The sequence below is a fragment of the Camelus ferus genome, chromosome 10 (assembly GCF_009834535.1).
Source record: "Camelus ferus isolate YT-003-E chromosome 10, BCGSAC_Cfer_1.0, whole genome shotgun sequence".
In the NCBI taxonomy this organism is placed as follows: Eukaryota; Metazoa; Chordata; class Mammalia; order Artiodactyla; family Camelidae; genus Camelus; species Camelus ferus.
Window position 1 is genome coordinate 59,790,583 of NC_045705.1, and position 27,084 is coordinate 59,817,666.

The window sequence follows — 27,084 nt, forward strand, 5'->3', positions numbered from 1 at the left end:
ACCTGGTCACTCCTACTGCTCCTTCAAGACTCACTCAGGTACCAACTCTTCCCAAAGCCCCTGGGCCCAACCTCTGGGCTGGGCTGGGCTCCAACATAAGAGTTAGCACATACTCAAAAAATACTGCACAGCAAAACTGATCTGATGGAGGAGTCCAGGCCTAACCTGTAGAAAGCCAACAGTCTGGTGGGAAACCCAGGGAATTCAAAGGAGGGAGTGCGGGCACCAAGGCAGCTCTGGACTCCCAGATAGCCAGGGACTGTCAGGCACTTGGGGCCATCCACAAAGCCTTAATGGAGGCCTTTTCCTCTGATAGGACACGCTACTGGGATAGGAGTCAGGAGGAGCCACGGGACTGGGGAAGAAGGAGGCATCATCTTTGCCCCCTACTCCCACTACATACACACCCACACATCCTCAGCGCTTGGGGCGGAGGGGCTTCCAGGGACCTGGGCTCTGGGACTTGGACAAATCCCTTGACATCTCCAGGTCTCACCTATACAATGGGGGCTCCCCATCCCCCTTTCCTCTCAGGAGAGCCACAAGGAGAAGGACAGCCCTTCAAGCAGGTGAGAACTGAGGCCTCTGGTATGACTTTAGCACGTGGGAGAGACTCTCACCCCACCTCCTACTTCCATCCCATTCCTGCCCCGCCAGCATCTTCCTTCCTCAGGCCTCCATCACGGTACAGAGCCTGGGAGACAGAGGCTTTGGTCGGGAGAGTAGGTAGCCAGCCCTGGGGCCCAAGGGGAAGAATGGCCCCAAAGCAGATCCACTTCCTGTTTCTAGGGGCTTGTCTCTCCTTCTTCCCTTCCTGCTGGAGGAAAATCCCCCTCCCTACCCATGTTCTTGCCATGATCGTGATGACTTGTGTCTGGACTTTCCCTCAGCTGACGGGCTCTAAGCTGCTGCAACACAGGGGTCCTTCTTTCTTTCACTTTTTTATTACAGCAAACCAGTCTGCCTCCGCTGAAACCTTCACTTGCTAGAGGTCAAGTGACCCCCCTCCCTCAGCCTGTTTCCTCTTCTAAAAAGAAGGAGCAACAATAGGGCCTACCCCATAGGATTGTTCTGAGGATTAAATGTGCCTGCCACCTAGTAATATATATTAGCTCTTATTACTAATAATAACAGTCAACAAATATCGAGTGCCTATTGTGTGTCAGATGCTGTTGGTCACCAGGGACACGTGGTGACGAGGGCAGATCTGTGCGATGGTCCCCTCCTGGAGGGGAAGACAGCAGGGCTCTGTGTTGCCTAACTCTGGGGGGTGCATGGCATAGACCACGGTGCCAATGGTGTCCCTTGCACACGTGTGACACAATAGTTCTGCAAGACAGATAGCGAACAAGTGGGCTAGCAGTAAGTACGCAGTGACTCTCAGGCTACACGCTGTCAAGTGCGGTGCTCCACGAGCACAGGGAGGGTGACTGACCAGCCTGAGAGGTTGAGCTAGGAGCTGAAGAAGAGGCAGTAATAACCCTGAAAGGGGTCAGGGATGGGGATGCTGCATTGAAGCAAAATGAAACAAAACCTGCATCGCGAAGGCTCTAGGGAAGAAAGGTGCTGAGGGAGATGGTAGGTGAGGCCAGCAGGGCTCGGTCACCAGGCAGCCTTGGTCAGGAGTTGGGATTTCACTGTTGCCGTAAGACGGCAGCAGGGTTTCAGCAGGGAATGGACACAATGTGATTGTACTTTAATATGCTCACTTCAATGGCTGGGTGGAAAAATGGAAGGGCAGAGAGGCTAGAGTGGACAGAGGGAGACCAGTTAAAAGCAGGATTAACAAGGCTGCCTTGGGTTCAGATCCAGGATCTGCCATTTATTCACTAGAAGACAGATCACAACAGCACTTGCCTCCTTGGGTTGTCATGAGGATCAAATGAGCAACTGCACGTATGTAAAGAGCTTGGGACAATACCTGGCCCGTGGAGAGTGCGGTGTGTTTAGCTGGTATTATTCATCCAGGTGAAAAATGAAGGTGGCCCAGACTAGAGAGGTAGCCGAGAGAGAAAGAGAGGAACAAGGCCAGACGCCAGGGATAGTATCACCAGGTCCTGCTGGAAGCACCCAGCTGCTGCAGCCCAGTGCCAGCTGCAACCACAGGAGAGGCCCTGAGCCCCAACCACCCAGTGACCTCTTCCCACATTCCAGACCCACGGAAACCGGGAGATAAGGAGATGGATGTTGTTTTGAGCTACTGTTATTGGGTGATTGGTTATGTAGCAAAAGATAAATGGAACAATTCATGTTGAGAGTTACCCAGAGGGAAACTCCTCTCCCCCAACAGGAAAGAAGGTGCCCCTTAGGTGCCAGAAAGGTGTGCGGGGGAGGGGAAAGGGGAGGGGGCAGCCCCAGCCCGGCATCTCTGCGGCCTCCAGGATTCTGCCCTTGGGAAGTGATCATATTGCTTCAAAGCTAATCATTCCAGCATTATTTAGAATAGCCAAAAAAAAAAAAAAGTGGAAATAATGTAAATGCCAAATAAGGGGATGGTTCAGTAAATGGTGGGGCATTCATAAGAGGAACTCATGTCATTAACAAACACGGATATTTGGATAAGTTAAGGACATGGGGAATGCTGAAGGAAAAAAAGCAGTAATCCAAGTGCCACGCACAGTTTAAGCACGATTGTGTTTGAACACCCAGGCACATGCACGCACACACGTACACATACACACATAGCAAGGAGCTCAAAGACCACCCTCCAATTTTTTTTAATGTTCTAAGTGATGAGATTATGGATGATTGCTGTCTTCTCCCTGTCCAAATGTAAAGGGTTTTGTGTTTTTTAAAGTAATTATTGAAAGGTAAATGTCAGTTCTTTCAAATGTTCCCTCAGAACACTGGTCATTCCCCTCAAGGATGACAGCACTAGAATGGCAGCCGGTGGGGGTAAGGGTTCTCACCTGCTTTGGTCACGGCTGGTGCCGGATGCTAGAATGGTGCCTGGGACAGAGCAGGCCCCCGGCCAGCATTTGCAAGGGAGTGAATGAATGGTGCAAATCAGACGCCCAGCATCCCTGCCTGGGCAGCCTCCCTCATCAGCCCTCAGGCAGGGACCACGTCCCACCCCACTCTGTGTCCCCAGGGTTCAGCATAGGCCTGGCACTGAGCAAAGACAAATGAATGAATGAAGGGCTGAATAAATGAATATTCTGGCAAAGCAACTCTCCTTGATCATAGTGCATTGAGCTCTCCAGAGCCAGGATCTGTGTGTGTCACAGGGTGGTGCCTGTGCCTGGGAGAGAGAAGAGGATAAGAACACATCAGGGCTTTCTGTCCCTCCCTTCCTCCTCAGGCCCTCCCTGTTCAGCTGTGACTTTGCCTGTTAGGTCCCTACTTCCACCACCAGGGAGGAGTTCTGGAATGCCTGGCTCAAACTACTCAAGTCATAGCTTTGTTTTTAAAAGAAGAGGAGAGAGAAGAACAAGCTCCTCCCTGGAAAGACTTTTCTGCCCTTTTGCCCTGGGACAACCTCGGGGACGTCTGGGAGGGAAGCCAGCAGGTGGAGACTGAGTTCCAGGAGGGGAGAGGAGGGCAGGTGGCTGGAGTGTGAGGTGGCGGGGTGGGGGGTGCAGGTGTTAGAGGGCGGTGCTGGGGTGGGGCAGGTACAAGAGCTGAACAAGATTCCTCAGGGGGTGAATGGGAGTGAAAGCGGCCAGGTGGTAGTGTGTGTGTTGGTTGGTTATCACAGTGAGGGCAGCAGAGGTGACGCGCTGAGGACGGCAGTGGAAAATGTGTCAACATGGAGTGGGTGACAGAGCGGGGAGAAGCAGCAGCTAGAATCAGATGGTTTTAGTCCAGGAGGGCTGCGGTCAGACTCAGCCTGAGTGATTACTGGTGGGGGGAGACCAAAGGGGGCTGGCCGTGCCTGAAGGAAGGCAGAAGCCCAATCCTGAAGGCTGGAGCTCAGGCTGGATCCCCCAACCTCTACTGTCCCAAATGCCAGCCTAAAAAAGACTGTCTACTTTTTATAAATCATACCTCAGCAGACGTGACATCTCAGACCTGTCATAAAATAGGCTAGTAAGCTATGTGGCTCAGAGGTCTGGAGGCCAGAAAATGCTGAGAAGAACCCCAGAGCACAGCCATCCTGCCTCTCCCTTGACAGGTAGGGAAACTGAGGCCTGGGCAAGTCCTCCCTCCAAGCCCAAGGCACCAGCCTCCTAATCCAGGGTGTTTTCAAGAGGAGGCCCGCCTGATCCCAGGGGAGACAGTGCTTGTGCAAGCAGCTCTGGAGAAGCAGGAGGTGATGAACAATTTTCATTAACAGCTGAAGCTGCAGGCACAGCAAGGGGAGGAGGGTACCAGGACGTGAGGGAGCTCCTGAGAGCAGGCCCTGAGTCATGCTCACAGCTGCGTCCCCAGAGAATGCAGCCTTGGGCCTGGCTCAGTGGGGGTGCTCAGTAAATGAACAAATAAATTAAAATGTGAATGAGTGATAGTAACAGTAGCTAACACTTACACGGTACTTACTTTGTGCCAAGCACTATTCTAAGCACTTTACAAATATTAACTCGCTTAATACTCATGAAAACTTTAAAGGTTTCTCTAGTAAAAGATCTAGATTCCCGTAATAAAAATTTCATTATTCCCATTTTACAGATGGGGAAACCAAAACAAAGAGGGGGTGGAATAGCCTGCCCAAGGCCACACAGCTTTGCACCCAGGCAGTCTTGTTCCAGAACACTTGGTCTTAACCAGGCTGCCAAAGTGCCATCCCCTGGACACATTTACCCTGTCATGGCTGCTCGCTCTGCCCACTCCTTGTCCAGTAGCCTCACCCCAACATCCATGTCTCATCTTCAGTACCCCTTCCTCAAGATGCTGCCTTTTTTTTTTTTTTTGATTAGCCATTTTTTAAAAAATTATTGAGGTAAAAATCACATCACATAAAATTTACCATTTTAAAGTGAACAATTGGTGGCATTTATTACATTCACAATGTTGTGCAAAACCACCACCTCTATCCAGAGCCAAAACATTTCCATCCCTCCACAGTAAAATCCATCACTCCTAAGTGGTTTTTTCCCCCAGCCTCCCCTCCCCTCAGAACCAGCAACCACCAATGTCCACTTTCTGTGTCTATGGACATATCCATTCTGGACATTTCAAATAAATGGAATCATACAATATGTGACCTTTATGTCTGCCTTTCACTTGGCACAATGTTTCCAAGGTTCATCCATGCTGCAGCATGCATCAATACTTCATTCCTTTTTATGACTGACTAATAACACTCCATGGTATAGACAGACCACAGTTTGTTTACCCATGCATCCATGGGTGGACATTTGGGCCATTTGTTTCCACTTTCTGGCTACTGTGAATAGTCCCTTGCTGCCTTTTGATCCTCACCATGACCCTGTGGGTGAGGGCTAGTGTTCTGTCTCAGTTTCCAGAAAGCAACACCGAGGTTCATTCATGGTAGAGACAGTGACTTGGACTGAAGCCCCCTGCCTCCCAGACTAGAGTGTCCTTCCCTACGTCCTCGTGTTCAATCAGCCATTCACCCATCCCCCGGGTCACACCTTCCCCAGGCATCAGTTACCACATACCAGGCTCCGCACCGGGTGCTGGAGACACAGAGTGGACGGCTCAGGCTGGGCCCCAGTCTCCACCACAGCCTGAAGCCCTAGATATAAGCCCTGCCCAGCCCAGGGGCTCCAGGATCCAGGCCCAGCATGTTCAGAATGGGTACATTTTCCTCCCTGGACTCAGCTTGCCTCCCTCCAAAGAGGGAAGATGGCCCCCAGCAGAAGGCTCTAGAGGTCTGCACAGCAGGACTGTGGGGTGGAGCAGGAGCTGCTGGGCTGAAAGGGCCTTCAGAAAGCACAGAACTCACAGCCCTGGAACTGGGTGGGGAATCAGGACAGTGGGGAGAGTCTCCCCTGCCAGTCAGTCATTTCCCTCTGAGACAAAAATGCATTAGAAGAAGCGCTTTGCCAGGGTCCTCACTACGCCTTCCTGCTGTGTAGCCTTGAGCCAAACCTTCTCTGAGGCCTCTCAGCCCAAAGGCAGGGGCCCGAGGATCTCAAATTTCAGATTCTGGTCTGGAATCAGTAGGGTGACCCTTCCTATTGAAGACTGCTTCCATTTGAGCCATCTCTTTGTGTAAGATGCGGTGGCTATGGCCACTAGAGACCCTGAGAAGCCACCCGCTTCCTAGCCCTCCAAGTAACCTCCTGCAGCCAACATGAGCCTGTTAATGGAACCAGACTGAGGGGGTTCCCAGCATTCAGTGCAGGGACAGTCTCAGCTCAGTCACTAACAGTCACCACTGCCTCCTCAGGCCCCCTTTACACATGACAGGGGCCAGACACATACGTGATGAATGAATAAATTAATGAACGATCAAACAAACATTTCCTCGGTGATTTCCCAACATCTCCCCTCACTTCTCTAGTCCATTGTTCTACACAGCTGTCATGTGAACCCTCAGATCCTGCCACTCCTGCAAGCTGTGTGTCCTTGGGAAAATTCCTTAATTTAGCTGAACCTCAATTTCCTCATCTGCAAACAGGGATTCTACTTGTGGGGTTTTTGAGGAAGATTAAAAAAGAGAGAGAGCCTAGGCCCAGCATCTCAAGGGCTAAGGAGGAGTCCAGGAAAAGCTGTTGAAGGAAAGCTGTTTCTCTTTGGCACCCCACCCCACCCCACCCAACCCCCACCCCCAGCCCTAATCCTCTAATCCTGCTTTGTTCCAAAGTCTGGAGGAAAGAGCCTAGCCCCTGGGCCAGCCCTGTCTGGATGTAAATGTTTATGTCAAGCCCAGCCTCCCAGGGACAAGTTACTTGCTCTGCTTGTAATTAATTGCAGAAGGCCTGACTGGGTGATAAACTCCGCTGGGGAAACATAAACAGTTTGTACAGAGTTCCAAATCCATTGTGAGACCAGCAGAGAGGGTCTATGAGGAATGGAATGTTCTCCCCAGTCTCCTCCCAGCCAAAGGCCATGAGGTCACTGAAGGTCAGAACCAGAAGGACCCTGGAGATCATTTGAAAAACAGGAGTTGACATGATGGGGTGCTCAGCTTGTTTCAGGCACAGCTGAGGACTTGATTATCTGGGACCACTATTCTGCCCATTTTAAAGATGAGGAAACTGAAGCTGAAAGAGGCAGGGTGACTCACCCCCAACTAGAAAGAGCCTGGGCCGGGAGGGACACGAGATCTGACCTCAGAGAAGAGAAAGAAAAGGACAGCCACTCACCCAACAAAAATGTACATGCACCCCTTGTGCCAGGCACTGGGACCTGGGGACACAGCTACTGTGGCCCTTGCATTCCAGTGGGGAGAGGCGGATCTCAAAGGCTGACCAGTGATTTGATTACAGGAGTGCTAAGCACGTAGAAAAAAAGAAAACCAAGTCACTGGTGCAGAGGGTCCCAGCAAGTTACAAGTGGCCATTCAAAGTCTGTAAGGCAGAGACCACACAGTAGGCCTCAGGCAGGAGAACATAGTAGGTGCCCAGTGAGTTTCTGGCTAAAACTTAGTGCTCTTTTCTTTGAGCCAGTGCAGCTTCTCGCCAACCAATTCAAGGTGTATAGAAGGTACTGTGCCAGGGCTGGGGTGTGATGATGGACAAGCAGAACACAACCTTTGCCCCCGGGAGCCCACAATCCAACCGAGGGCACACACAAATGAGTAAAAGGGTGCGGAGCGACACAGGTTGATGAGGGTCATGGAGCAGGGGAGAGGAGCAATCAGCATTTACTCAGTACCTACTGTGTGTCAGGCACTGTGCTAAGTCCTAGATTATCTCATTTAAGCCTTACCACAACCCTGGGGTGCTGGGGAAGGATATTATCACCCCCCTTTTGAAAATGAGGAAACTGAGGTTCAGAAAGATTATATAATGTTCTCAAGGTCACAGACATAACAAGCAATAGGGATGGGATCTGAAATCTGTCCTGACACCAAAACCAGGTTTTTTCCTCATAGCACCCACCCCTATCTCCTCCTCCCTCACCTCCCTGAAGGGCACACTAAGGTTTGAAGTTGAGAGGGGCAGGAGGCAACCACCACTAGTCCACCCTTCCCCAACCGACCCTGCCAGCCTGGCTTCCTTTCTGATCAGGAAAGGTCAGCTGAGCCTGCCAGGCTCCTCACCACCATCACCTCCCCTACAGCAGCAGGAAAGGTCAGTCCAGACTTCCACCCTGCCCCTCCTCCACAAAAGGGCCACTCAGTTGAGGACAGCTCCTCCCCAGGGAGCTTCATAGCTGATAAACACTTTCAGACTCTCAGCTCATCTGACCACCAGCACCCCACCCCAGCAGCCGGCATCCCCAGCGCTCAGCACCAGCACAGGTGAATCTGACAGCAAGACTGGCTCCATTCCAATAGAATGGGCGGGCTCCCCGAGCCATTTCCATGTAGCTTCCACCAACATTTACTGAGCTCCCATGATAAGGCAGGGGCTGTGCCAGGCAGTTACATCTGTGGTACATTATTTAAAACTTTCCACAGCCTTTTTAGGTAGGTATCATGCCCATTTCACAGATGAGTAAGACTGAAGGCAGAAAGTCCTTTCCAGTCTCTTACTGACACAGCAAGCAGGAGCTGTGGGTTTGGCCTGGCCCAGAATTGGCTCCCCCAGAAGCCTTTCAGGTCCTGCCTCAGCAGGGAGGCCTCTAACTGATGACAAGGTCCACAGTGGGATGAAACCTCCCTGAGGACATGCAGCAACATGGCACCAATCTCCTGGCACAAAGGACCCCTGGTCAGAGGAGGGGCAGATCCAGGCTTGAATGGGCCCGAAGCTCATGTAGTCTGGAAGTTGTCTTTAAAAAAGAGGACAGAAAATATCTTCTTCCTTTTGTGCATTTCACAACCCCCCTGAGCCCGTGGACACCTTGCTAAGCCTTGGAAAGGGCCCTGGAGCACGCAGGCCTGAAGCTGAAGCTGCACCAGCCTCACGGTGAATCCGCCTCTGGGCTGGAGGAAGGGCCCAGAGGCGATCCGAGCACTACCCGCCTTCACAAAGGCCCTGCCTCCAGCCCAACAGACAGACGAGGCTCCAGAACAATCCTTCTTCTTGTCACGTGTCCCGCTGCTACTAAACCCTCCCAAGTCTGTCTGTCCATCTTTCTCATGCCATGGTTTCAGAAGCAGCAGAGCTCACCTGAGTGCAAGGCCTTCCCACAGGGTCTGTGTGTTCACATGGACAGCATCGCTGGAGCACAACCCTGAGGATCCTTCCAGGCCTGGGTGGGCAGGGTTGGCCCCCACCTGTGCCTGGAACCCTGGCAGGCTGGCAGACGCAGCTCTACCAAGAACCGCATCCCCAAATCTTTGAAGGCTATGACACTGCTGACCAAGTGTTCCCACATCCCACTGAGCGCACACAACAGCCCTACAGAAGCAGACAACAAATGACACCAGTTGTGCACCTACTATGTGCTAGACATGCCGAGGGGACGACCACAAGCGACATCTCACAGACGCACTGGCAGGAGAGGCTGTATCCCCCTGAACAGGTAGGGAACTGAGGTCCTACTCAGTCTCTGGGCCTGGGCTGAAGAACGGCGCTGCAGCCCTGCTCCCACCTCCCAGCCCAGGCCTCCACCTAGTCTCATCTCAGTCTGAAGTGGACAGCTCAGAAGGCAGTGGGCAGACACACCAGAATATAGCAGGTGGAGGAACAAGAGGCCAGCAGCTTCTGAGGCAGAAGAGCAGCTGGGGGCTCATTACAGGTCCTCCTAGAGGAAGTGGACACCAATGACTGCCTTCTCTCTGGATGAATCCAAGGAAGAGTACATGGGCCTTGGACGCCTAAACCTGCTTGAAAGCAACAGCCTTACAGACTCAGGGCCTTGTGTCTCCCCACATCCTGCAGGGAGGGCCCCATGACCACCTCCCACCTTCTACTTGCTGGGCCTTCCAGATCCTTCATGAGACTACCTCTCACCCCACAAGCCAGCCGCCCAGCCCAAGTCCCACATCTGTCTTTCCCTTGTGGTTCATTCATCCATATATACATTCTACAAACCCTCATGGAGAACATAGTGTAAGGTGTTCAACTGCCCCATTCACCCAGGACTGAAGGTTTTCCCCAGATGTGGGACTGAGACAAACAAGGAAAATTGGGATGATTGATCACCCTACTGTACTGTGTGCCTGGCCCTGCACTGGGCCCTGAGGACACACTGGGTATGGTTCCTGCCCTCAGGAAGCTTGCATTCTGAGAGTACCTCTCATTCTAGGAGACACCACTGCCAAAGGCACCTGCTCAGCACCTCACACACACTATCAAGGGCAACCTTATGAGGCATGTATCATCACCTCCATGTACACATAAGAAAACTAGGGCTCAGAAAAGTGAGTCACACAGCTATAAGTGACATGTCAAGATGTGAATTCCAATGAGACAGATAAAGGAAAGGGTAAGCTCCAGTATGAACATTAAGATGGAAAAATATGGACATGTTTTACTTAATCAATTTTTGTAGCCTCAGTTTGGCATGTCCTAGAGGTTCAGAAAATGTGTATGGAAGGAAGGGAGGAGAGAGGAGGTATATGCTTTATTTAATATTCTCCAGACTAGGAGATCCCAACCCCCAGTTCAAAATGCATACATTTCCCTTTTCACAGTCAGCCTCAGCTGTTTTCTTTCAGCTAGGGCCAGGAAGGAAGTGAGAAGAAGGAAAGAGTGCTTCTCCTTTGGGTCAGCAGCTCAGGGCTCACTTCCTCCAGAGAATTTTCCCTGACTCACTCCTCCACGCAGTACCCAATTCTGGCCCCCACTTATTTGAGTACAACAGCCACGTGTTTGTGTGTGTGTTCGTTGGGGGGAGGGTACTTGTACTCCTGCTTCAATGCACTTCTGCAAACCTGGACCTCGCCAGGCTTGGCCAGCCCCAAACAGGAGCTGGGGGTCCAAGAGGTACCAGAGACAGGCCTGCCCTCTAGCACAGGAAACTGACATGACAGCAGCCAATTACAAAACAACACACTATCATGAAAGCCTGCAAGGTGCCAAGGGAGCATGGAGGAGGGCATCAACTCTGCCTGGGCAGGGAACACAGAGTCAAAAAAAGGTGTCATGCCCAAGCACACAGCAGGTGCCCAATGCAGTTCAACTGCATTGTGTTCAACTGAACTGCATTGGGCTTAGGTTCAACCCTAAAATACAAGGGAGATATCACCAGGCAGAAGAGGAAGGGATTCCAGACAAAGGGATTGGCTTGAACAAAGACACAGACACGTGGAAAGTACAAAGACTGTGGAGGAACATTCAAAAAAGTCCATGTAGCCAGAGTGTTGGCTGTGTGGCGAGGAGAGCTGGGAAAGGAGCATGGGAAGGAAGGGCCACCAGAAGAACATGGACTGTCTCACAGGAAATGGGGGGGAACTGATCAGTGTTTAAGCTGGAGAAGGACAGGGTCAGATGTGAATTTCAGAATAAGAAGAGCATTTGGCAGGGGGGTGGGGGTGGTCAGTGGGGAGTGGCATTAGACTGAGCAACCAGAAGACTACTGCAACAGTCCAAGCCAGAAGTGGGGCTCGGACCGAGCTGGTAGCTGTGGAATGTGGGGAAGAAGAGCACTCTGGTGATGAGGACATGTATCCATCACCACCAGGTTGAGTGCCCCAAAGGTTAGAGTTTCTCTTCTCCGTGGAGTTTGGAACCTCTCCCACCCCCGCACCAGCTCTACACTCCAACAGAAGCTGGCCTGGGTCAGGGCTCAGTCCGGAATTGGGTCATCGTTCTTGGTTGAAAGTTCTACTAAAAAACTTTTCTTTCTTTTTTAATTTTTATTTTGGGCAAAGTTGACTCTACAAAATTGTGAACATCAGAGATGGCTGGATTGTTTCAAGTATGCATATGGAGTCCGCGGTTGCCAAAGTCAGCACTCTAAATAATATGAGAAATGAATATGTGCATATTAACTACTCCATTATGCCGTGTGATCATCTTTGTCATTTTTAGGATATTAAAAAAAATCTGTTGCAAAGAAAGTTCTCCTTACTGAGTTTAAAAATGCTTCCCGGTTTCTTCCACTGCCCTGGAGCTATAGAAACCCATAATAAAATCAACCTGCTAATGTGCTGGGTGCTTTCATTAGCACATATACAACAGAGAAAGGATGGAAACTTCATGCCCAGAGGCTGAAAAACTCAGCGCACAGACACAAAGCTACTGGTAGAGGGGAGGTGAGAACCCCAGAAGTGTCACCTTGCTCTACCACGCCACTGCTCGCCTCCGTGTTCCCAGAGACCCCCCTCAGAGCTGCAGACCATGCGAGTGCCCGACCCCACCCCCGCTCCACAGCCCCAAGCCTAGAGCTATTTCTCATAAGATGTGATTTTCCGGCTCTTTCATGTCCGCCACTCGTCTGAGAAAAGTCATCTGCAGGATCTTCCTGGCTGGAGGGAAGGCTTTGCTCCCACTGCCCTCCACCAGAAGAGACCGGGCAGCCCCTGGTTTCCATGGTGGGGTTGCTGAGCCCAGTGTCTCCTTATATATCTGCCCCATTTCTTCTGTTCGAGCCCAAACACTGTAATACCACATTGCAGAGCTCTTACTTTTCACCCTAGACTCTGTATCCTCAAGCAGTCCCAAGGCACCCTTTGCTGACAGCAGATGAAGCAAGTGTCTGACACTGTGACTGGCACCTAGTGGGTTCTCAAGTATCTAATAAAGGAAGTCAGTCCCCGCTGAGAACATCGGTCCCAGGAACAACTCCAACAAGTGTCACCTCTGCCTCACGTCAGACTCACCATCCAAAGCCTGCCTGCTACAATGACCCCTTCTTCTCTCCACTTCTGGGAAGCTGCCTCCGACACGTACCCACTGGGCTTGCTCTGCTCCCAGTATAAACTAATTCCCATTACCCCATTCTGGGAGCATGTTGGGATGATCTATTTCCTCTCCCTCAAAAGATATAAGCAGCTCGAGGGATGAGACTTGTCTGTTTCCTCTTCATACCTCAGGTGCCCAGCCCAGGGCCTAGGAACGTGGCAGATACACAGGTGTTTGTTCACAGGAACCTCCCTGGGAAGGCAGGGGTGGCTGAACAGAAAGGGTATAAGCCAACCCTGAAAACACCTAGCCCAGAGGAACCTCCATGCATCCTCAACATGATGTTCCTGCCATCCTGGAACCCAGGACAGCCAGGTCCTGCCTGTGGGAAAGGGCTTGGTCTTAGGTGGGAGACAGGAGCAGAGCTGCTCCTTAAGTCAGCTTCCCACTAGGAGAGAGACAGGTCATGAGGGTGGACCAGCTGGCTTCGGGGACGTGCCTGGACTGGAGGTGTCCAACTGGCACAAGCAAGTGCTCAGGAAACGTTTGTGGAATTGAGTGGAACAAACTAAAACACACTGGCTATCTGTTCAAACGGCTGCAGAGAGGCCAGCTTCCCTCTGGGGCACTTTGCAGGCAAATTATCTCAGGACACGGCCTGTATCCTCTAATGAGGCTTCGCCCCTTTGCAGCTCTGCTCCCAGGAGTGTGGGAAGGGGGCAGTGCACAGGGCCTACCCCAGTGCCTGCACAAAGCAGCGCACGTAGCTCTCCTCCCGAGGTGGTGTGGGCAGCACACACCAGCGCCCTAGGCAGGGGGACAGTCATGATGACCTCTTGGGCCCAGGAATCAAAACAAAACAGCGCCTCCTCCAAGGCCCCTCTGGGGAGGAGTGGAAGAAGGAGGCAGGGAATCGGACTGAGTTATGTAACCAGCTTCCTGGGAGTCAGAGGCCCTGGCATGTCACAGTCCAGCGCTGTGGGGGGAGGCTGGGGGAGGGGGAGGCGGCTTTCTTCCCCTCTTTTGCTGCTTCTCCTCCAGACCTCGGCAGACCTCTGCAGCCGGCACTGCTTTCCAAGTGCCCCAGCTTCAAGCAGGCACCTCCCGCTAGGGGTTGAGAACCAGGAAGGGCTGTTGTTGTCTGAGTGTGTGAAACAGCAGCTTGCTGGCTTCCCTGGCAGAAAACCAGGCTTTGGGCTCCGCACCCGGCACCTGGGGATGGGGGCTAAGGGAGAGAGGCCTGGGACCATGCCTCCACCCTGTCCCCGGCTTCCCATCCCCCAAGTTCTCCCCACTTCCTCCTAGAGAATCCCCGTAAGTGAGATGACAAAAGGGAGGGAGGGGGCCAGGCTGCCCCAGCACCAATTGCTCCACCCTTCCCGGCCCTGGGCAATCTCACTTCCCTTTCCAGCCATTATCTGACCTTCTCCTCTGGCCCAACGCAGCCCTCCACCCCCGCATACCCAGCAGTGCACACAGTCCTGGGCAGGATGGGGATGCGAGAGAGAGAGAGAGAGAGAGAGAGAGAGAGAGAGACAGAGACAGAGACAGAGACAGAGACAGAGACAGAGACAGAGACAGAGACAGAGACAGAGACAGAGACAAGAGAGAAAAGCTGAGGTCCACTGCCAGTCTTGAATAATAACAAGGACCTTTATCAAATCCTTACCCTCTCTGCCCACAGCAACCACATGCAATAGGTGATACTATTACCCTTATTTCACAAATGAGAAAACTGATGCCAAGACAGTTTAAGACCCTCACCTGGGGTCGTGGAGCCAGTGCACAATACTGCTGGACAGCAAAGCCAAGTCTAGGTGATTCTGAAATCCAAATCTTCTGGCTATAACTTCAGGGAGCCCCATCCCCACACACCTGAGGGTGTCACTTGGGAAATTCCTAAACTGTTGGAAAAAATATTACACAACTCTAAATCATCACTGAGGACACTAGTTTGGGAAACACAGGACAGTCATGAGGACAGGGCAGGGCTAAGGGCACGACAGAGGCCCAGAGCTTGCTGGCTGCCACCGACAGTCTTCCCTTCTGATTAACCTATAGCAACTCAGTCTCAGGCTGGATCAGACCCATACACAAGCTACCGCTTCCAGAAGACAGGGCTGCTAGATGCCAAGCTATCGAGCAGAGAAACACAGCCTGCTGTTTACACCCCTTCCCCTGCCAGCTGTTGAATCGACAAGCAAAGAGTCCTAGAGACTTTCCAGGCCAACCCCCTTCCCCCTTGCTGCCTGACACACAGAGAAACTGAGGCCCAAAGGGGAAAAGCAGCTCGTCCATGATGTCACAGGGTCAGTGAACAAGTGGGTCCCTGTCTCCCAGACCAGATCCCTGCCCTGATTCATCTCACTTGAGTGCTGTCCCCAGAGAGCACCCTCTGTTTCTCTCCCTGCTCCCCTCACCACCCTCTCTTCCCACTTTCTGCTTCCTTTTCCCAGCTCTGCTCAGCAGGCCCAGTGTCTGAACTCCCCCTACATAGCATTCCTCTCCTTCTCACATCTCTTCTGAGCCTCACCACCCACCCCCATCCCACCACTCCTCTGGGCCAAGGAGCAACTCTTGGGTGGTTTAATTAGCTGATTATGACCACAGCCTGCTGGATCCAGTGCCCAGAATTCTGTCCCCAGCAATTAGGTGGGTTCTGAGTACTTGCCCAGTGGGAAGCTGATGAGGAGTTCTGTGCTCTGCCAGTGGGCTAGCGGGGAGAGGGGGGCTCTCCAGTTGCATAAAGAACTCCATGATCACCAGTGGTTCATCGGCAGCCATGGTCCCCTCCTCATGTCAGGTCAAACCACGCTGGATATACTGTAGCCAGATCCAGATGTCTACCCTAATGGGGGACTCCCTACTCTCCCATGTCACTGCCAGGCCCAGGAAAGACTCAATAAATGTCTGAGAATGGGCATGATGAACAGAACCCACCCTCTGGGGGGTCAGGAAGGGATGGCGCCATGTCAGGGCACGTATCTAGGAAGTAGAATTTGGACAAGCAGAAAAGGAGCAAGGATGGCATTCTTGATGGCAGGAGCAGCAGGAGCAAAGGCACAGAGGCTGGAATGAGCCACCAATCCCCTGCCAGGTAGCTCTGGTTGTCCAAAAACACATTCTCCCAGCAAGGTAAAGCCCGTCATCCAGTAACCTCCACCCTTCAGGTCCTAGAGAATAATCTAATGCCTGTGGCACCGGGTCACTTTTAGATATTTCAGAATCAGCGGTGATGTCCCATTGTCCTCACCCACCACACTGCCCATCCCCAAGTATATCTTTTCCCAGTGAAACACCTACGTTACCTCCTTGGCTGAACAAATATTTATGGAGCTCAGTGCTATGCCAGGTCTGCACAGGTACAAAGGGACAACAGACCCAGGCCAGGTGCCCTTGGCCTCACAAAGAGGTCATCACTAGTGTGCAGATAAGCAGGGCCCATGAAGAGAGGGAGAAATGAGTGCCGACAGAAAGAGAGAGAGAATGAATATATGGCCAAAAAAGGTTATAAGACACTTGGAGATCAGTGAGGACTTCCCAGAGGAGGAGGCCATGTGTGATCCAGACCTTGAAAGACAGGAAGGGTGTTGTGAACTAATCTCATATAACACTGCACTTGTGCCAGGGACTCGTCTCCTAGCTGTACCTATTTTAACTCATCTAATCCTCAAGACAACCTATAGTGCCAACACTATTGCTACCCCATTTTACAGATGAGGGAGTTGCAGTAGAGAATGGGTTAAATAATCAGCAGAGTTCTCCAGGCTGGTAAGTGGCAGAGCTGGCTTTTGAAACCAGGAAATCCGGTTCTTCCTAGAACCTAACCACTATGCTAATGAGCCTCTAGTATTCCCTAATCAGATCACAGAGGGAGCCGTGGGCACCCAGAGGAGGGCACAGCCTGGGCAGAGACAATGAAAGCTTCCAGGACCCGCCTGCCTGCTGGTTCCTGCAGGTGCTTTGAGAGGTGGAAGGCTGCTGAGGTGAGGACCTGTTCCCTCTAGGAGAAGCAAAACCCACGCCCACCCAGGCCCAGCTCCCTGACAGTCTCAGTCCCACTGGTGTGTGGCAGAGATCTGAGCTGCCCAATCCCCTACTTTTGTCCCCCAGAAGAAAGGTCACCCCAAACCCACTAGCAGAACACAGGAAACGAGTGACTCAGGAAGAAGAGCATACACTGGCTGATTTGACTTCCATAGGGACACCAAGTTCCAGAGAAGATGAATATCGTGCCCAAGGTCACACAGCAATGAGCACACATTAGAGTGTACCTCTGGGAACCGCCCCACCCCACCGATACATCCCTGCTTCCACAATCCACTCCCCACCTGCTTCCTGGTCCTTTGCCAAAACGAATCCTCATCCATTGACTGCATAAGCTGGGGGTAGGGGATGAGGCTGCAAAAGGACCAGGAGGACCAGCTGTGGGGCCAGAGGCCCAGGGCCAGTATGGCAGGGAGTGTCTGCCTCATCCAGGCCCACACCCCTTCAGTTTCTGGGCCTCTGAGTGTACCCTGGAGAGAGAGCCTGCACCCTACATGGCCTCTAAACAGCTCAGACCTTGAGTGAAGGGTCCTGCCTCCTGCGGGCCTGACAGGGGCCACAGCACCCTACCTGCTCCAGATTCCTCTCTGGGTACAGGAGGACCCATGGGACTGGCTGTGGTCTCAGCCAGGCCAGGCCCAGCCCTACGAAGAGGGAAAGCTACTCAGGGGCTATGGTGACTTCAATCACACAGAACTCCAGGGACCTGTCTGGTCCAGTCCCTGGGGCCTGGCCTCCCAGGGATCTCATCTGGCACCAGGTCTCCTGGGAAGGAACAAGCAGTTCCTCTCAAGTGGGACTAAAGATGGGGCCAGGCCCAGGAATGAGGTGGTGCGTCTCCAGAGAGATGACCCTGCCAGGGCTCCTTGGGAGGGAGGGAAGGAGGGAGGAGATTAGGACAACGGTGTCCTTTGTTCCCCTCTCAAAAGCAGCCACCCTGTCTCCCCCACCCCCTCTGTTCTATACCCCCTCATAGGACTCAAGCCACCCTGAGGCAGGACCCATCCTGCACACAGGAGGGAGGGAGGGTGCCTGGGAACCATCAGGGTTACCTGTTTTAATCCCGGGGGGTTTATACTGGAGATGTGCCCCACCCCCAGGAGCCCCTGGCTTGATGTAGGAGTCACAGCTCCCACCTGCAGAAGCCTGCCTGATGGGGGAGAAACAGGCTTCACTTGCAGGTGGCCTATTCTGACAGGGGGTACATCCGCTCTGCCAGGACTTCCCAAGCTGATGGAGGACACCCCCCATATACCCAGTCTAATGGGGAAGCATGGCTTCTACCCTTAGGGTTCCCAATGGGAAAGACCTAATTTCAGCACGCTAGGGCTGCCACCTCCCTCAGCAGCCTCACGCCTCACACACCCACACCTGCACCCACTACCTGCACCTTGGCCTAGACTCTTGTTTCTGTCTGGAACACCTATGCCTTCCTCATGCCCCAGGACCCAGCTCAGGGGACACCTTCTCCAAGAAGCCTTCCTCAAGACCCCTAGACTGAGTCAGCATAGGCATGCCTGCCGTGAGCAGCTCACACTCCCGCGATGTCCCTCCCACCCAGAACCCCCACCGCTCCCAGCCCAGGGTCTCACACCCTTCTTCATTCAGCTCTAGGCACGGAGTAAAGCAAGATCCTTCCCTTCCTTCCTCCTCTGCCCCCTGCAGCCCAGCTTTGCCCTCATGGCTCCGTCAAAACCCCTCTCACCAAGTCACCAGACACTGCCTTCTGCCTAAATTCCAGGGGTCTTTCCCAAGCTTGCCCTCTGTTGGTCCTTCCCTGCTCCTTTGGCTCCCAGGACACAGTTCCCCCTGTCCCCTTCTTCCTCCTCTCTCCTCCCTCAGGCATGGATGCTCTCCAAAGGCTCAAATGCCCCCAGCCATCCTCTCTTCATAGCTAGACCTTCTCCTTGCAGCATGTCATCCACACTCCACAAGCCAACAGAGACTTTCAAATCCCTGCCTCCCACATCCATCCCTACCCTGAGATCCAGACCCACCTATGCAGAAGCCTCCTTATATCTTCCTCAACTTCCAGTCCAGCTCTTGGTCAAGCTGATCCCCGCTGCAGACCTCATCAGACGGTCAGCCTGGTCACTCTGGCAGCAGCGGAGGATGGCTTGGCGGAGGCCAGGAGGCCACTCCAGGTGTGCTGACTCCTGGCCTGTTGTTCTTCCACTGCCTCAGCCCCGAGGTATGGCACACCCACGACTCAAGACCCTCAAACCCATGCCAATGGGAGGCTTCAACCCTGGGCAGGGAGGCCCACACTTAGAAGCAAGAGTGCTGTGAAGTCTGAAGCCCAGAGGCAAGCCTAGAATCAGAGGTCAGAGACTGATCGGTCAGGTTCAACACTTTCACTCCCAGCAGCCCCATAAGCAGCCCAGGCCAAAGCCACAGGACTTCCCCATGTTCCAGCCAAGATGGGTCACATACAGCTTAACCGCCAAGAAAGACGACAGCCAAGGTTCACAGAGAGCTGGTGATTACGTGTCCCATGACACCCACCCTTCTTCCCTGCCAAAAAAGAAGAGTTCATAAACATCTGTAGGGAAGGAAATGTCACTCCATCCCACTGCCTCCCAGGAAGTCCCTCCTGTTGTCTAACTCTCCTTTATATTACCAATTGAGTTAGTAGGAACAGCAAGAACCAGAAGGGATGTACAACCTGGGGATGGGGCCACCGGGGAGGTGAGGGAGGCCAATTGTGAGCCAGACAACCTCTCTCTCCGAGTGAAAGCACAGAGCAGCAGGGCAGACAGGCCTGGGTTCAGAACCTCGTTAGCTGAATGGCAGTGAACTAATTACTTAACCTCTCCTAGTCTGTTTCCCAGTCTGTAAAATGGGAACAACAATCCTCACATTAATAGAATCGTAGGGAGAACCAAATGAGATCATGCATGTAAATCTGACATACACCAGACATCCAACCAGTAAGGCTAATGGACTCCACCTCCTTGTTCATATTTCCCAGTTCCATCCTATCCACAGCCTTAGTTCAGATCACCCCTTCTCTCAGGCTCCTCCTGAGCCTCCTCACTGGTCTCCCTGCTTCCAGGCCCACCCCTCCCACCCACCCTCCTCACCACTGCCAAAGGCATCCCTCTGAAACAAAAATCTGCTCCCATCCCTCCCTTCCTCGTGCTCCTCTCTGAATCATCGTCGACTTCAGGAGAAAATCTTGTCTCCTTAGCTCGATATCCCAGACTGTTGATGACTGACTGGCCTGTGTTCACTCTCACCTGCCACCCCAGTCCAACCCACAGGCTGCACGTGTTACTTCATGCCTCCAAGCCTTGTCACACTGCACCCTCAGCGGGCAATGACGTCCCCAATCCCACCCCCTTGCACCAATGCCACCTCCTTCCCAAGACAGCTTCCCTCACCACACCCCCCGACAGGACTGGGATGGGGGACTCCTCCTTCGGCCTCCCACAGACATGTAACCCTGCATTATAATCACCTGCTCTGCTCTAAATCCTTTGGAAACAGAATAGAGCCATTCATTTCTAAACCCTCAGCCCCTGCACTCGGTCAACATTTGTTGAATGGATGTATGGTTGCTCCCAGGGTGCCCAGTTAGAGCAGTCATCATACTACCTGTTCAGTCCTATGCAGGTATTTGTCTCATCTCCTCTTTCCCCCTGGACCCTGGGAGTTCCTAAAGGGCAGTGACAGTTTCTGACTAATTCTCATTGTCACTTTCATATGGGATGCATTTCAAATCCAGATGCAGGATGGATGTGATGACTTCTGATCCTTGGAGTGCTGGATATGTGCAGTTTTCTCTTCTAAGTGAGAGATAAAGCAGAATCCCATGGCTTACAGAACAAGGCAAGGTACCACCCATTATTGATTTTTGTCTTTTTCTTCCAAATTACTCAGGAAACCTGTCTGGAAGGGAGAGGGACACCTCCCTGGACTACAGGGGAAACAGAGAGAGAGAAGGAAAAGGAGAGAAAGCAGGGCTACCATTACATGGACTAGAGCCAGGCCTGGGCACCAGACTTCGGGCAGCACCTCCTCCCCTGCCCAGCGTATTTAGTAAACACAAGGAGAGCCCTGAAAATGTTAAGTATGGATAGCTCCAATTTAAAATTGGGAAAACTGAGGTCCAAAAAGGTGAAAATAACTGCCTAAGAGCACGGGGAGTTGTGGAAAAGGCCTGGCCCCCAAAATAGGGTCCCCCAACAGGTCTGGGTTGCTCATGGGGTCCCCATCCTGCTAACAACCTATGCCAGCAGGGGAGCAGTAACACTTCCCCCCGAGTCACAAAGAGGCTAGCCAAGGCCCAAGAGGGGCTGATGGCGAAGCAGCACACAAGACACGAAGGAGAGGAGAAAGGGCTCCTGACTCTCTACAGGGAGAAAAGTCTGACCTCAATGGCCAGAAGGATCTTGGCTTTGGGGGACATGGACGTGGCGGAGAAGGGTCACACATCCTCACATGCTCCTGCTGAGGACAGATACCTAGGTCACAATCCTGGCCAGCTGGTTGCAGTGGGGACCAGCCATCAAGGTGAACGCAGAGGCATGGCACAATCTTCCGAAACCTCCCCCGCCAGCCTGGGCCTGCACACTCATAGCAGGCCATCCCATCTACGAGGGGCTGGCCAGTGCCCAAGGGTGAGCCACAGAGAAATGGGCCAAGTGGGCTCCAGCCTCTGCCCCTGCCTCTGACCCCTCTTGACCTTAAGCCAGTCAGGTAACCTCTCTAAGCTCTGGTTCCTCTTCTGGAAAACAGGAAGAAGAAAATTAATCTCCTTGAAGAGCTGTCAGGAGGACGGCTGGGAAGCAGTTTCTAAACCTTAGGAGTACAAGTTATCTCTGAGCCTCAGTTTCTTCTTCTGGAAAATGGAAAAATATCTAGGAGACTTTTCTTAGGCTGTTGAGAGAGAGTGTCAGATGCAGGGGGTGTTACATTGCATCGTCAGTGGTCCTGAAACATGATAACCACAGGGGCCATTTATCCCCAGTGTTTTAGCTACTTTGGAGAAGGAATGGGTCTTACACATCTTTGATCCCCACACTATGCCTCATACACCCCAGGCGTTAAATAAATAATTACTGGAAGCAAAGAGAGGGTAAGGGCAAGTGGAGAGGGGGAAGAAAGGAGGAAGAAGTGGGACACAAGGATAAAAGAAGGTAAAGAAAGAAAAGAATGAGTAAGAGGGGGTTGCAGGAGGGGTAAGAGGAGATGAGGGAAAAGTGTGTCAGAACTTAAGTAAGCTGGCAGAGTGAGTGGTAGAACTAGGGTAACAAAACTAAGCGCCTGACCAGGGCTTGTCTTGGGCCCCAGCCCCCTCCCCTTTTTGTCCCAGTTTCCCATTTTGGAGGCATACCTCTCCCTTTCTGAGTCAGGGCAGGCTCCTAAAGAGACAGGAGCCCCTCTTCACACCCCCAGCTCAGGAGATACTGGCCACCACCACAGGCTTCAGGAGGTCAGAGGGAAAGGAAATGCTGGATGGCAGGCATTTTTCCCAGGCTCCAGGGGGGCCTCCCACCCTGGGTGGTGTGTGTGTTTCCACTTCTCACTTCGTGGGGACTGGAGTGAGTGTGTCAGAGGCCAGGGACTGTTAGCACATGACCTGGGGTGTCAGTCTGATGTGTGTCTGTGGGGGTCAGCGTTGGTGTTATCTTGAGAACAACACCATGTTAGTGAGATATGTGCCAGCACAAGAGTTCCTGTCACTGTGACAACGTGCGTGTCTCAGTGAGAGTGCTTGTTCCAGGTAGTGCAAATGACAGTGCATGTGTGTGTCAGGGTAGGCAAACATGTGTGCACCAGCATGAAGGTGTGTTAGCCTTGACATGTGTAGGAGTGTGACCCGTGTATGCCAACACGACTGTCAGCAAGACCGTGTTGATGAGTGCGTACCAGGGAGTGTGTGCCAGTGTGTCACTGGATGTGATGAGATGTGGCAGTGAATGTCAGTGTGTGCAAGCATGAGCTCTCTCATGGATGAGTGTGTCCACATGGGCGTGTGTGCCATTGTGTGTCAACCTACCCACTGCGTCCCTGCGCCGGCTGGCTAGTGCTGGGTGTCAGCGAATGAGTGCGTGTGAGTGCCTCTGCCGCCTCTAGGTCTCCCAGCCCCCGGCCCTGCAGGCGACCACAAGGGAGACCTCGGGCGGAGGAGTGCCGAGAGCCGCGGAGCAAGCGCCGGCGCGGCCGGGGTGGCCGCGCACGCAGAGCCGGGACGCGCGGTCTAGAACCCCCGCCCGCGCCCGCGCCCGGGTCGCCCCCACGCTCGCGGGGCCGGCCGCCGCCCGCACTCACCGCGTCCCTTTGTCGCCCATGGTCCGTGGCGGCCGCAGGGAGGTCCGCGGCGTCAGCTCCCAGGCTGGAAAATCCCCGGCCGGCAGGAGGGGCGCGGGCCAGCCGGCTCCGGGCTCCTGCTCCGCCTCCTCCGCGCTCCCGGCCGCCGCCCCCGCCCGGTCCCGCCGCGCCGCACAGAGCCCGCCGCACAGCGCCCGCCGCGGCCGGGGCGGGGAGCCGGGGAGGCGCGGAGCCAGGGAGCCGAGCAGCCGAGCGATGGTGGGGGCGCGCGGGGGCCCTTGTGCGCGTGTGTGAGCGCCGCCTAGGCAGCCGCCAGGGCCTGGACGCGTCAGGGCCCGGAGGTCAGCATTCGTGGTCCACAGGGGTGCTGTCGGGGGCGCGCGCGCGCGCGCGCGTGTGTGTGTGTACGTGAAGGAGCACGCTTGGGTGGGTATACGTGCGCGTGTGTGCACGCGAGGGTGCGGGTGCGTGTGCACCGTGGTGTGCGCCCCCGACTGGGGAGTGCGTTTGCCTGGCTGGAGCGGGGTGCACGTCTTTGTGCGGTGTGCGTGTATGTAGGCGCGCTCCCTCGCGCACACCGAAGGTCTGCCCCTGACCCCAAGGCCGAGCTCGAGGCAGCGCCCCTGGTTGGGGGAGGGTGGGTGTGGATTCGGTGGGAAACTCCGGGTGCCCGCGGTGGCCTTCGCCCGACGCCCCACCCTCCCCGCCACCCCAACTCCCCGCCCCCCCAACTCCCCGCCCTTCTGGAGAGAGAACACCCAACCACCCAACAAGGAAGAAGAGGCGGTGGGGACTGATGAAGGCAGTGTCAATGCTGAGGAGCTGACGAGAGTGGGAGGGGGACCAGAGGCGAGCGGTGGTGGTTGTGGTGCCTGCTCCGGAAGAGGAAGCACTGAAAAGAGGAGATAAGGAAGGGGGCATAGAGTTGGCTTGCTGTGGCCTGGGAATCTGACCTGGCTGGCTTTAATGGAAAAGCCCCCATCTAGCTTCATGGTCGGCTGTGGGTGACCCTGGACATTCGCCCTCTCAAAACCAACCTACAAATACCAGCTTGCAGAATTGTTCCTGGGTGTTTGCTGGCCTCCACTGAGTGCCTGACACACAGTAGGTGTCCAGTGAATGTTAGCCCATCCCTCTGCACGCTGCTTGGTGTCCTGTAAAATCCTGATTGGACCCTGCTTTGTGGAGATCCCTTCCTGCTCTGCATGTAGTGGGAGAGTGTGAGGTCTTTCCCACCCCCTCACTGCTGGGATTTGGCTAATTGGCCCTGATAGGGCCCTAATATTGCCATATTAATGGGAGGAAAGGAAGCTATCATTTACTCTGATGTGATTGTGGGTCTGTAAACATCTCCTATAATTATGCTCAGAAGCAGTTACCTATGCTGGTTATATATAATTGGGAAAGAATATCCCAGTCTAATTACTATAATTATGTCCAGATGGGTAGGTGGTTGAGGAGGGGGAGTGTTGATGGGCAGGCAGGGTGGTCCAGAATCTGGGCGATGTTAGGAATTAGGAGAGTTGGATTAGGGCCCAGAACCTTCCTCCTGGCCTTGGCCTCTGGGCTTCACCCTCACTCCCACAGGGGAAGGAGAGGAAGCCACCTGCGATTTCTGCTGAGGGCAGGGACTTGAGAGGAGCACACCAGAGTCCTGCATGATGACAGGAGGCTTACCCAGTGAGCCAGAGAGGGCTCTGACCAGGATGGAAAGGCCAGGTCCTGCCACTGTCTGCATCAGTTTCCCCACCTAGAAAATGCAGCATCCATCCAACCACATGATCTCCAGTGCCTCTCCTCATAATGATGCTCAAAGCACCTGGATTTAAAAATTCAGGCAGATTCTGCATTTGACTCAATAAATATTTGTGTTTAGTTTACAATAAAACATAATGTTGTAAATTACTTCCAAGTAAATAATCGAAGAAGATGTATTAGATGCATCCCACATAGGTCTCCCCAGCCCAGTTTGTAAAGCATAACTTTAACATTCTAGGGAGGGGGAAGGTATAGCTCAAGTGGTAGAGCGCATGCTCAGCATGATTGAGGTCCTGGGTTCAATCCCCAGTACTTCCTCTAAAAATAAATAAATAAACCTAATTACCTCCCCCTCAAAAAAATAAAAAATAAAAAAACATCCTAGGGAAGCTGAACAGATTGGTAGACTGGAATCAACATGCAGGGTTTCAAGTACATGCCCCCCTCCACTAGCCTATAAACTTCATGAGGGGGAATATGGTGCACCTGACACTAATTAATGCTCACAATTCTATGAGATAAATGCTATTTTCCCTTTTTTACAAATCAGCAAACTGATAGTTGGAGAATAAGCAGTTTGCCCCAAACTGTTGCCTCCTCTGGACCTTGGTCTCTGACCTCGCGTTGGGCCCTCCCCAGAGGGAAGCAAATGAGTACTAGAGCCAGAGTGTGGCCCTTGATGCACTCTTCATTAAAGAACTGTTGAACGTGCCATGTGTGGTTCTAGGAACTTACAAATCACGGTCAATAGGACAAATGGAGTTGTCATTCCAGTGAGGGATCTCAATGGGAGAAGAGGAGTTAAGGGAGTATTTTTGCTTTACATGTCAGGCTCTTTGGATAACATAGTCATGTATTTCTAGTAGAATTAAAATTAATAAAAATGTAAAAGTAGTCATGTCGAGGAGACTTCTATAAATATAAAAAGTCTAATTTCGGGCATTGATAAGTGTTGTGAAGGAAATAAAACAGTGACGGAACAAAGAGTGGTGGGGAAAGTGTACTTAGGAAAAGGCTCTTCACGGAGACAACCTCTGGGTGGAGACCTGCAAGTGAGGACTCAGCGCTGTGTGCTGTGCAGGGAGAGCCAGGGGAAGGGCTGCCCGGGGAGGGGGAGCAGCAAGTGTGGAGGCTGGGCCTTCCTGAAGCAAAGGAGCAAGGACAGGGTGCCTGGGTCTGGGGAACAAGGAAGGAGTGGTGCAGTCATGCAGATCTTGGGGCTAGGGCTGAGGAGTTTGGGGAGCTGGTGGAGGACTTAGGAGATGAGTAACAGTACCTGCTCTACATTTTTAAAAGTCACTGGCTGTTGGATGGAGATGTTTTGGAGTGAGACGAGAGCAGAGGCAGGGCATCCCATTACTGGAGTCAGCAAGAGAGAACAGATGGTGGTTGGACTAAGGTGATGGCAGCAGAAATGAAGAGAAATAAAGGGGTTGTTCATCCATATTTGGAGGTAGAGCCAACAGCACCTGCTGAGGAACTGACCGGGCATTGAAGGACCTGGGATTACTCTGAGGGCCTACACGCTCCACGCAGGCCACCTCCCACACATTTCTCCAAGGCCACTGATGGTCGAGAGGCCTGGATGCTCCTTCCTTCCTGTCTCAACTTATTTGTAATACATCTTCCACCTGAAAACCAGAGTGATTTTTCTAGAAGGCAAATAGACTCTATTGCTGAGGCTCATAGGAGATGGTCATCTCCACCTGTGTCCCAACTTGGGCCAGTCACATGCCTGAAATTCATCACTCACAATAACTTTTTACCCAGGAGGGAGGGAGGGAGAAAGGGAGAGAGAAGGGAAGGGAAAGGAAGAGAGGAGAGTAAGTATTATTTCTGCTTGATAGATGAGAAAGTGAAGGCTCTGGGAAGGAAAGTGCCTAAGCCAAGGACATAACAAATAAAAGGTAGAGCTGCAACTCACACCTAAAGCTTCTGCTTACCTGGTCAAGTAGTTGAATGTCAGACTGAAGTGTGAGTGAGTGGGTGGGTGGGTAGATGAGTTTTCAGCTTCCTGTCCAACAAAGGATGTGAGGTTGAGAGGCACACACCTTTGAGATATTAAAGGTGAATAAGGAACTTTCCTATCTCTGCCCCAACCAGAAATCTGGGGGTCATCCTTGATTCTTCCTTTGCTCCCCTCAGTCCATACCAAGTTGGTCCCCTACTTCTGCCTCCTGAGGGTCTCCCAGTAAAGCTGCAGAGGTAGGCAGGAGCCAGACTATACTGAGCCTGGAGGGTCTTGTTAAGGAAT

The 27,084-nt window shown here is 52.9% G+C and overlaps 1 protein-coding gene across 8 annotated transcripts in view; it reads right to left on the bottom strand.

The window, feature by feature from the left end:
- Positions 1 to 23,414, bottom strand: part of ARRB1 (arrestin beta 1) — a 73,789-nt gene extending 50,375 nt beyond the window's left edge. For 4 of the 8 annotated variants that reach the window (XM_032489388.1, XM_032489392.1, XM_032489383.1 and 1 more), the window contains exons 1-2: positions 23,073 to 23,200; positions 14,514 to 14,653 (exon numbers count right to left, since the gene is read on the bottom strand). In XM_032489388.1, the coding sequence (XP_032345279.1) occupies positions 14,514 to 14,614 (101 nt within the window). In that variant the 5' untranslated portion in view covers positions 14,615 to 14,653; positions 23,073 to 23,200. Of the gene's footprint in view, positions 1 to 14,513; positions 14,654 to 23,072 lie in introns of all 8 variants that reach the window. The other 4 variants (XM_032489402.1, XM_032489394.1, XM_032489386.1 and 1 more) reach the window with 4 other exon arrangements.
- Between the last annotated feature and the right edge of the window lie 3,670 nt (positions 23,415 to 27,084).